Here is a 12579-nt window from a genome sequence, read left to right as displayed (position 1 = left end):
TATCGTATACATATACCTTCGAACCTACGACCATAAATATATTATCTCAAATTTAATCATAATTATTTAATAACAATTAATTAATTGTCATTATTTTATTATTTTATCAAAATTATTAATGATCAATAAATAAACTTGGTGATGTGAACTCTCTAATTTATTCATACACCATCCTCGCACTATTGTAAAACTAATTTTTATCGATAATTAATAGATGGTAATAAATTAATTACCGGTATTTTATTAATTAATTAGAAGTAATTATGACTAATAAATAAAGGCTGGTAAAACGTCAAGTAAAGGCAATATTGATATTTGCCAGTAATAATTTATGACTTTATTTTTATCATTTTTTTAAAAAAATTAATCTATCTATTTACTTAAATTTTAACCCCATTTTAAAACGTCTTGTTTCATATTCTCAGTCTTCTCATGGTTTCGCATTCGTAACTTCTCTTCTCACCACAGCCAAATGTAAATGACAATCTTAACTTCTCTTCTCACATTGATCGATCAATTTCAATCTCTCTCGTCATCAACTTTTCCCATTTTAATAGCTCCATTTGATCTGCTTCGGAATGCATGCATTTTGAAGATTTAATGTTCGCTTTCAGGTTAGGGTTTCTATAATCTATTTCTAGTTTTGGTTAGATCATTCACTTCATTTCTAGTTATGCTAGATCATTCACTTCGAAGTAGTAATGGTACTGATTTTTCTAACTTTTCTAATTCTAATTCTTCAATATTTTTATTTTCCCGACATATTAGATATCACGAAATTGGAAACCTTCATTTTTTTTATTTCCCCGACATATTTTTATTTTTCAATCAAGTCTTTTTTTATTTTTTATTTTGGCAGCCCCGTTGTATATGTAATTTATTCAAACACTCATTCTATCACAACATATAATATAATTGAATAAGGAAAAGTTTCAATAGATACTCAGGTAAAATAGGTTCACATTAAAATTACCTCTAAACATCCAATCAAATTAGAATAAAATTATAAAATATAAGGATTACAATTGTATGAAGAAATTTAGCGATAGCAGTTGGGTCTTTGATGGTACTTGAGTTCATTGTGTATGTTGTTGGTGATGGAACCGGAACCACAGCCAAGATCATCTGTTAGACATTTCCTAACTTGAAAAGCATTGTGTTTGACCATCCACAAGTTGTGGAGAACTTGTATAGGGACCAACAATTTGACATTTGTTGGTGGGGGCATGTTCAGGTCTATTCCTAATAAAAAAAATTTATGCTATGAACTAATAAAAAGTTATCGTACGTGGTTATTATTTTTAAGATAATTATTTTAAAATTTATCAAATTCACTATATAATGATAATAAGGACAATGTTATTAAAAAATTAGTAATAATAAGGACTAATTAGAAAGATTAAAAAATTATAAATATAAAATTAAAAAATCAATTTTAAAATATAAAAACTAAAAATAATTGAAAAAGAAAAATATTAGAACTAAAAAATTTTATTTTAAATTATAAGGACTAAAAGAAAAAGTAAGTGAAATTATAGATATTAAAAATGTATATTAACAAATTAAATTTAGCATAAAACTATATAGCTTAAGTAATTGTTTTAACCAAAAAAATTTTATGTAGACTATTAACTTCTAGAAAGCATATAATATATATATATATATATATATATATATATATATATATATATATATATATATATAATATAAACATTTGTTTTTGCATGTAGATCGTGCCAGCCGGCCTTTTCTATTCTTTTAACATAGATAGGGAAGCAAATCAATTTCATCTTACTACATGAGTGTTTTCTTAATACCTACTACTTTAGGATATGAGATTCAAACAATGTATGTGTAGTTACGTGTAGAAGATAGTCGATATATTTTAAGTAGCTCTTTTAAAGGATTGGAGGATTTGAGGGTTTTCTAACTGATGGAAGTTAGCTCAAATATTTGGCAGACAAAAATGGTTTAGTAACTTTTTAATGCTCAATACAGCCAACTCACTCTAAACATGCCAATTCCCTTTGGTAACAACAATGATATTTTAATTTGAAAATTGAACAAGAATGGACATTAGTCTAATAAGTCTTTCTATTATTACATCATTGAATCCCCAATCGACAACAACCATCTCTATGAGCAAGGTGATTGGAACTTACCTAAGACCTAACATCCCAACAAAAATAAAAACATTTTCTCTAGTATATGGCTAGAAATTTCCTACCTATGCAATGCCATCCTTTTATGGAACTAATCCTGAACAACGTGTCATGAATGGTGCCACCTTGGCTGAACATGTGTGACTCAAATTCAACCCTAAATGCACACTAAATCAAACCTAAATACACCTAGCATTAATAAATTCATTTTTCTTATATTTTGTACATATTATATTAGTATAGGTTTCACATATTTTGGTCTTGTATTTTGGACCACATAGAGTAGCATTTTTGGGCCATAGGCTTATTGGGCTTAGTTTTGGGCTTCATGGGCCTTTGGGCTTTTGGTACCAAATATTGGGCTCATTTTCATTCTTGTAATTTTTCCTATTCATTGTATTTGATTGACCATTGTATTTAGGTCATTAGATTAGGATTTAAGGAGGATTATTAGTTTAAGTGAATTAGGAAAAACTAGGTTTAATTTAGCATGCATTTAAGTTGCATTTTGAGTCACATGGATGGTGCCACCTTGGCTGAACATGTGTGACTCAAATTCAATCCTAAATGCACACTAAATCAAACCTAAATACACCTAGCATCAATGTGAACCGGACTTGCACATGTGAGTTAAGTTTTGAATTCAAAATTCAAAACTAGGTTTAATTTAGCATGCATTTAAGTTGCATTTTGAGTCACATGGATGGTGCCACCTTGGCTGAACATGTGTGACTCAAATTCAATCCTAAATGCACACTAAATCAAACCTAAATACACCTAGCATCAATGTGAACCGGACTTGCACATGTGAGTTAAGTTTTGAATTCAAATTCAAAATTTGAATTCAAAATTTGGCGCCACATGTGAAGCCTCCACATTGGCGCCAAGTGTCCCTAATTCCGGATCCATTTAAGCTTCCTCCTTCACTCATTGTATTCACTTTTGATATATGAAATTTGAGAGCAAATATTCTGTCAAGTTTCTTCCAAAAGTCACCAAGAGAGAGCCATCACTTTTTAGGAACCCTAGCTAGGTTTCCTACCTTTTGAAGTGAGCTTTCCTTTGTTCCTTAAGCTTGGATGCTTCCATCCATAGTCTAGGAACCCTAAGTCCGAAAATCTTCACTCCTTCAAGTGTCTTACATTCGGATTTCAAGCTCCATTGAAGAGGTCCAAGCATTGGTGAATCCGAGGAGAAGAACACCTATCACTTCTCCTAGTTTTTGCCATCATGTATGTGCATCATCCTTCAAAGCCTCCATTTGTCATCACTTGTATTATCGTATATATACCTTGGAACCAACGACCATAAATATATTATCTCAAATTTAATCATAATTATTTAATAACAATTGATTAATTGTCATTATTTTATTATTTTATCAAAATTATTAATGATCAATAAATAAACTTGGTGATGTGAGCTCTCTAATTTATTCATACACCATCCTCGAGTCTTTTTTTTATTTTTTATTTTGGCAGCCCCGTTGTGCATATAATTTATTCAAATACTATAACACTCATTCTATCATAACATATAATATAATTGAATATGGAAAAGTTTCAAAAGACACTCGGGTAAAATAGATTCACATTATTATAACTACTTCTAAACATCCAATCAAATTAAAACAAAATTATAAAGTATAAAGATTAATATTGTATCTAAACAAGGAAGAAATTTAGCGATAGCAGTTGGGTCTTTGATGGTACTTGAGTCCATTGTGGATGTTGTTGGTGATGGAACCGGAACCACAGCCAAGATCATCTGTTAGACATTTCCTAACTTGAAAAGCATTGTGTTTGACCATCCACAAGTTGTGGAGAACTTGTATAGGGACCAACAATTTGACATTTGTTGGTGGGGACATGTTCAGGTCTATTCCTAATAAAAAAAATTTATGCTATGAACTAATAAAAAGTTATCGTACGTGGTTATTATTTTTAAGATAATTATTTTAAAATTTATCAAATTCACTATATAATTATAATGATTTGTGACTGAATGTGAGTGTAAAACTGTTGTGCATAATTTTTTTTCTCTTTATTTATTTATTTCATATCATAATTCAATTCTTACATGATGTTATGGATATTATTTCAAATTCTCTATCTTTTCGTTAATGTATTCCTGCAATGGATTCTACATGATTGGAGTGATACAGATTGCAAAAAAACAATACTGAAGAATTGTAAAAGAAGCTATTATAAATAATGGCAAAAGAGAAAAAGTAATTATCATAGATGTTGCGATAAACGAAAAGCAAGATCAACATAAAGTCACTTAACTAAAGCTCCTTTTGGATGTAAACAGACATGTGTTAATGTAAACGAGAGAAGTGAACAAGAATGAAAGAAACTCTTCAACGAAGCAAGATTTCAAGATTACAAAATATCTACCTTAACCAGATATTTGTCTCTGATTGAAATCTATCCTTAGACATTAATGTTTTGATTCAATTACAAACTGAAATAAGTTTACACTTCAATATTTTGTCTAATAATGAAAAGAAAGAAATGACATTATCTCCGTCAGAAGAAAATAAATGAAACATGAATTTTTGATTATTAAGAAAAAAGAAATAAATGATACATGTCTTTATCTCCGCACCAATGTCACATGAAGTTTATAAGATTTTGTCAATGACGACCTTGCTATGCTAGTTCATCTTGATGATACATAACTTTTTATTCACTTCGTATAACTTCTAATTTTAAACTACAGTCAAAACACAAGACAACTTTATTGAATTCATAAGATGAATTATTAAATGAATCTAAGGATAAATTTCAATAAGAGATAAATAGCCGGTCAAGGGAGATATTTTGTAGCCTTGGAACCCTGCTTCCTTGAAGAGTTTCTTCCATTCTTCTTCACTTCTCTCTTTTCCATTAACACAAGCCATGTTTACATCCATAAGGAGCTTTAGTTCAGTAACTTCGTGCTGATCTTGATTTTCGTTTATCACAACATCTATGATAATCACTTTTCCTTTTTTGCCATTAGTTGAAATAGCTTCTTTACAATTCTTTAATATCTTTACGCAATCTTTATCGGACCAATTATGTAGAATCCACTGCAGGAATAAAAGAAAAGATAGAGTATTAAAAATGGTGTCCGCAACTTCACCTGAAATGGTAAAAGTTTTTTGCAGAAAATAACAAGTAGATTTGATCATTGTTTAGATATGCATACCTTAAGCAGGATTGCATCAGCCTTTGGAATAGAGCTGAACATGTCCCCGCCAACAAATGTCAAATTGTTGGTCCCTGACAAGTTGTGGACAACTTGAGGACGGTCAAAGACAATGCATTTCAAGTTAGGAAATGCCTGAGAGATGATAGTGGCTGTGGTTCCAGTTCCACCACCAACATCCACAATGGACTCCAATCCCTCAAAGACCAATTTGCAATCTCTCAATGCCAGGTTGCTGATTTGAGAATCACTAGCCATTGCATCATTGAATGACTCATTGTATGCAGGATTTTTGGTAAGAAAATCCCAGAAATGAGACCCTAATGAGATGTGAAAGAGTGTGACATCTTCCTGATGAACCCACTTCTTCAAGTGATGGTATGAATCAGAGAGAGTTGGGTCAAGAACACACTCAACCATTGGAGCCAAACTAAGGTCACTGCTTTTGACAAGTAGCTCTGAAGCAGCAGTGAGAGCATAGGCCTCCTTTTCTTCAAAGTTTTCATGGATTCTTACTCTTTCAAAGAATCCATTGTGTGAAAGGTAACGCATGAGGCTCTGCACTTGACCAACTTTAGTTGGTGGAATTTGTAGAATCGACACCAACTCTGGAAGAGTAATGGGTTTGGCATGATTGTGGATTATGTCTGGTATGCGAAGCTCAACGATCCATTTAAGACACATTGAGTCTATGAAGGCATACAAGTGTCTGTACAAGAGAGCTTGACCTTGAAACATTTCACTTGCACTACGCTCATTGATTGAAGCCATAATTGGAAACTGAAAACGAATTCTAATTTTGTGTGTTTGTGATGTTTGATTTGATTGGGTTTATATAATGCATGAGCACCGTCATGGGGAGTGGCAAAAGGTATCAGTGACATAACTCTATGTATGACATGACTATTGACTAAGCTAAACAACATGTACTACCATTCTATAATCTTTTAATGTAGCCAACAAAATTGAATGTGGCTAACTGAAACTTGAAGGCATCTGCAAAATAGAATACAAGACTTTATGTTGCGTTAGAATCAACTACCGACACATTTATTTTATATATATAGCTCTTTTGATCTTCAATAATATCGAATTCCAAGGAGCTGGAAAGGCAAATAGTTTAGTTTAAAGTTTAAAGCCGTGGTCATGGGGGCTGCAATCCGTAATCATGTGGGCTGCCTGCGCAGACTTAAACAATTGTGCATGAGTTAATCAAAGTATTGGGTCATATAACGCTAAACTTAATTATTCAAATATTAACCGACGGATGCGTACATGGTACAAACCAAAATATGCCAACTTCTCTTTATATTATTAACTGGAAGCCATAATTAATTAGTATCCAACCAAAATGCATACTCTATTCACTATTAGACTTCCAAGAGTTGCTAACATGTGAACAAAACTTCAATTTTTAAAGACACATTGTCCGCCAAACTAGACCATATACGTAAGACAATCAACTAATTTCTTAAACTGTTTTTTTTTTTCCTTCACTAAAACAGTTGAAAGTGAGAGAAATAATCTTTCTCAAACACAATTAGTGTAAAGATTTTTTTTTACAATGTAATGTAATTACAAAGTCTTACATGAAGTAAGTGTGTTGAGTTTCATAATAGGTATCTTCAAAGTTATACTAAAAATATTTTTTTTATTAGTGGATAATATAAAAAAAAATTATGGATAATATAAAAAAAATTACACGGATGGTATATGATAGGTTATTTTATGGTATTTGTCGGAGAGAATATTTTATGAGGGTTATTTTTATAAGGTTTTGCTTTTTGTCATCATCCAAAAGGCCTCTCAATCATTAAAGTATGTTTATGTTATATAAGTTGTTATTTGTTGTCTTATTTTATCGATGTAGGACTTGTTTGTATTCCAAAAATCTTCCACTCAAACAAGGGACCTAACATTTTCATGCAGCGGAATCTGTTTTTATATATCATTATATGTTATGAGTTTTTTTTATGGGGATTATGAGAGTTGTTACTGCATTTAACCAGGCGGCTCTGATACCACTAATGAGATTATTTTATGGTATTTGTCTGAGAGAATATTTTATGAGAGTTATTTTTATAAAGTTATTACAGTTTTCCTTTTGGGCCTAAACCCTCACAGTTTTCCTTTTGGTCATCACCTTTCATCTCCAGCATATTCTTCCTTTAAATAATCCCAAATTTCTTTTGCCGATTTGAGAGTCATAATCATGGTGAAAACATTTTTTGAAACACAGACAAAGAGATTACTTTTTGCCTTTGCCTTCTTGATTTTATTTTCCCTTGTAAATTTTTATTTGGGCTACAGTAGGATTGTCTGACAACACAGAAACATCATAATCTTCTTCTATGACTTCCTAGAGATCTAAAGCTTCTATGTATGCCTCTATTCTCACTGCCCAAAGATCATAATTTTCTCCATAAAAAATAGGTGGGGAAATTTGTTAAAAGTTTGTTTCTGTTTCCATCTCCACAGGTCGTAACCTTTGCTCTAGATACCAATAATGAGATTATTTTATGGTATTTGTCTGAAGGGATATTTTATAAGAGTTATTTTTATGAGAAGAGCATAATCTAATTTTATTCATGAGTCTCTATAGAGAAAATTTATTATACAAAATCAAATATTGATATTATCCTATTCTAAAAATAAGGAAAGAAATCCTAAAATAATCAAAACAGATTAAATCTAAATATTTGAAATATAAATAAAATATTTTTATAAAAAAATTAGATTTTCCTAAAGATATAGGTATATTTCCAACGGTATATATATGCATGTTAAACTCAATTTTTAAAATTTTCCATTCTTAAAATTAATAGATGTAATTTTTGTAGTGTATGTAGAAATAATTCTTTTTATTTCTTTTAAGTACTTCAAAGTTTAAATTAAGAGAAGACATGCTATTTTATAAGGTCAGGAAAGATCATAAACTTCAAAAAAAAAAAATATTTATAATATATTTTATGTATTGCCTATAAACAAAGATAAATTTGAAAATCAAATTAAACAAGTTATAACAAATATGAATTGAAGATTCGACTAAATATGTCATCCTTTAGTAAAAAGGGAGATAATGAAATTTCTTATAATATGGACTTAATTTATTGCGAGAATTAACCAATCATTTGACTAGTATGAGGAAGACTGGATCAAATATTTCAACCATTGTTAGTAGGTGATGTTTTATTAACAAAATTTATGGTCAAAAGTATTGGAAGAAAGGAAAAAAGAGAAGTAACGGAATTTCTTCCATAGACTTAATTTATGGAAAGAATTTTTAATTTATAAGCCAAATAATAACATTGATTATAACAATAACGGAAACACAATATATGCCTCATTTACTATACAAGACAAATGAATCATTACAAGTAAGTAGCCATTACGGTTCTAATCCGTGTGTCCTATTTCTAACAACCATTCAAAACTTTATTCACCCCACTTAACATATATAGCATGATAAGTATCCATGATATGCATCAAAATGTCCCCTTACAAGAAAAAAAAAAAATCATTACGCAACCACCAAGCCAAACAATATATATTTCTCAAAAGATAGAAAACCAAATGACAAATCACCCATGACACTTAGAAAGTAGAAACCCTTATAAAAATGTCTTTCCAATGATTCATCTTATAACAAAAGCAAAGAAGCCACATATTAGGAAATAAGTTACACAGAAATAAAAGTTTTTTTTAATTAAATGCAACTCCCCTTTAAATGGATTAATCCTCAATATAAATGTAAAAAAAAAATATAAAAAGGAAATTACAAAATCATGAAACGTTATGTAATATGATTAAGGGAAATATGAAATCAAATAAACTAATGTTGTAAGTTGATGTCTTAAATTGGTGGAAATTTACTATTATTATATTATTTTATACATTTTAATTTTCTAAACAAATTATTTCATAAAAAGAATAATAAAACTAAATTTGTTTCGTTCATAATATTATATATTTCCTCATTTTTATAATTGAAAATTAAATATAATTGAATTAATTAAAATATTGGTGGGAAATACAACTATTCATAAACAATTTACACTAAAAGATTATGTTTTAATAAATTTTCAAGGGAAACTTTTTTTATAATCTAAGAGACCTTCCAAATACAGATGTATGAAGATGATCATTAATGTTCCTTCTTAATTCCTATACTATATATGTTGATGGATCATCAGGTTATCTTGGTAGGATCTTTGCTTCATAATGGGTAAAGAAAAATTTATTATGTGATTATTTTTGTGCACACGTGTGACGGGTATGATTGTGTGAAGTATTATTGGTGATTAATCTCGGTTAGCAGGATCAATTATGGGTTTATAAGTTTCAGTATCGACTATCGACCTAGTGTCATACTTGAGAGGATACAGTCTTGGAAGTCATGGGCCATGAATGTCTTAGGGCCCAAATGACTTAATCCTCAATATAAATGTAAATGGGTGTCTTAGGGCCCAAATGACTTGAATTGATATAATTGATCGAGTGTCATCCTAGAGGATAAAAAACTAGTACAATTATTTTTTAGTTTAGCATCACACACTATATTTGATTTATTGATCACACTTTAAAGATTAAAAATGATTAAACAAGTCCTTTACACTACTTTCTTTAGAAATTAAGTGTAGAATGTGAACTATGTTCTACTGTGGTTTGAATTTTATATAATAAGCTTATTCAGTATCAAATTTTAGAAAAGTATAAATTTAGCTTGAAACTATATAGCTTAAGTTATTGTTTTAACCTGAAATTTGTAGGCAACCTACTAGCTTCTAGAAAAAATAAATAAGTTTTTTTTTTTTTTATCTTGCAAGTGTTAAAAAAATTACTTTTGTCGCTTGTATATTACGAAATTTTATATTTGATTTGATTATTCTAATTTTATAGTTAATTGTTTTGATAGTAAAGAGTTGTTATATAAAAATAAATGTTAGGTGTTACAAAATTTATATTAAATATATTTATTGGTTTTCAATGAATGGTTATTGTGGTATGATAATATGGACTAAGAGTTTTTACTTTGTCTTAATTGTTTATAATAAGTTTGTGATGTTTCATTGATTCATATAGATTATAAAAAGATTTAGAGGAATTCTCTTTTTTTTTTCTCTCACTCGTTTCTAATTTTAGTTCGATTGACTTTAGAGAATTAGAGTATTTCCAAATTAGGTTATTAAGAAAGTTTCTAAATTTTTATTATTTTTTTGATAAATATAAGAGAGATTATAAATATCACTACAATAAGAATTGAATCAGATTCTCATGTTTCTAATAATCACAATTTTTTCCCATCCAATTCTTAAGATAACCCTAATAATATCATAAAATTAAGAACATATTTTTATTGAATTCTCTCCTTAGAGAAGATTGAGTTGTCTTCCAAGTTGGACAACTAATTTTTATAGAAGTACTCCAAAAGCTAGGTTCTTAAAAACTTTAATAAAAAAAAATAAAAGAACTGATACATTGGAGTAAAATATGAAGGATTGTTAAATGTAATGTAGAAGTAATGAGCCCACATAAAGTAAAATAAGAACTCAAATTGGGTTCTATGGTTAGAGATGGCCTTAACAGTATTTTGATGTTCCTGTATGATGACGAAGACTACTAAATCAACTACTATTAATTTCTTGCAACGAATTGTTTTACAACCATATCTTTAAAACCATAGACAGATTTATAAGTGTTTTTATGGTGTATCACTTTAATAATCATTGGATTCATTTCATTCATAAGAATATATGTAGTCTCTTCAAATTATTTTTTTTATAAATAAATTACATTATACTCTCTTGAAAAATATAAATATTATATTATTTTTTATATTAAAATATACAATTTAGTTAATTCAACTTAATGTTATTAATATAATAAGTTTGAGGTAATCATTTCAAATGTTTTAATATGAGTCAAATCTGTATAATTTATATATTAAATTTTTTATTATAAACTTTATTTATTTTGCATAATGAAATATTAATTTATTATTAATTCTTAATATTATCATTATTAAATATTTTAATTTTATAAAATATTGACGAAATTATCATTATTAAAATTATTGATGAAATTGATCTTTCATTTATTTCTTTGTTTTTTTACATTAGTGAAATTAATCATCTGTGATAAATTGATGAAAAGAATTATTCCAATAAAAATGCTTTAGTTTATACTTTAAATTAAAGTGTAAATTTTTAAATTTTAAAAAATAAATTGGAAATGAAAATTAAAATAACGAACTAAAATTATATTTTAACCTAATTTTTTATACAATTAATTCAATAAAAGAAATCACTTTAAACATGATTTTTTTAATAATAGTAATTTTAAATTAACAATATAAAAATCTTTTTATTATACTTGTCAGATCGAGGCAAAATGAGTCTCAATATTTTTATTTATTAAAAGTGTGTTAAAATTATCAATGTTTATTGAAATAACTAGTATTGCATCTAATTTTTTAATTATAAAATCTTGAGTTTGTAAAATTATTTAAAATATATATACATTAAATTAGATTGTCATCGTTATATACATGAAAAAACTTTTTAAGGTTTGGGATTTATAGATGATTGGAGATTAAATTTTACATGCACGTGTCAACATAACTATCAAAGGATTGGTGTCTATCTATCTATCTATATATCCATCTATCTCTCTATATATATATATACAAGATATTTTTTTAAAAAAAATATTTTTAATTCTAAAAATAGTTATTAATTGAATTTTATAATTATTTCTCAATAATTTTTTAAGATGAATAATTTTAAAAAAATTATTTGTGCCAATAATAAATTTTTAAAGTTTAAATTTTTATAATGCTTGATTTTTTTTATTTCATTTATTATGTCAAAATTAAATATTACTAAAAAATAAGTTTATTTATTTACTTTTTAATAAATATTATATATATATATATATATATATATATATATATATATATATATATATATATATATATATATATATTAAACGAAGTGAGTTGAACTTTTAAACTTACTTAATTAAGCAGGATAGAAAGAGACATGAGACATTTTATTACTCTGACTTTCAATATCACAAATATTAAATAATCATATAAATTTAAAAAATATATGTAAAATAAAAAAATAACATTACTACAAAACTAATATAATAATATTCTAAATTCTATTAAGGTGAATTATAAGATAAAAAATTTAAAAGATTTAAAAGAAAAAGATATATT

At 27.8% G+C, this 12579-nt stretch overlaps 1 protein-coding gene and 1 pseudogene across 1 annotated transcript; one reads left to right on the top strand and one right to left on the bottom strand.

Annotated features, from left to right (window-relative positions):
* Positions 1-3366: 3366 nt before the first annotated feature.
* On the top strand, positions 3367-4601 carry LOC145956970 (isoflavone-7-O-methyltransferase 9-like; annotated as a pseudogene).
* Positions 4602-4693: 92 nt separating this feature from the next.
* Positions 4694-6175, bottom strand: LOC109802855 (isoflavone 7-O-methyltransferase). The gene is made up of 2 exons (XM_020364259.3): positions 5358-6175; positions 4694-5238 (listed from the first exon to the last, which is right to left on the bottom strand). Exons 1-2 carry the CDS (start codon positions 6126-6128, stop codon positions 4939-4941), a joined length of 1071 nt encoding a protein of 356 aa, XP_020219848.2. The 5' UTR covers positions 6129-6175; the 3' UTR covers positions 4694-4938.
* Positions 6176-12579: the final 6404 nt, after the last annotated feature.

This window comes from Cajanus cajan, chromosome 4, assembly GCF_000230855.2.
Source record: "Cajanus cajan strain Asha chromosome 4, NIPB_CcT2T_4, whole genome shotgun sequence".
NCBI lineage: Eukaryota > Viridiplantae > Streptophyta > Magnoliopsida > Fabales > Fabaceae > Cajanus > Cajanus cajan.
The sequence above is the reverse complement of the archived record's forward strand: the minus strand, read 5'-3'. Positions and strand labels throughout refer to the sequence as shown.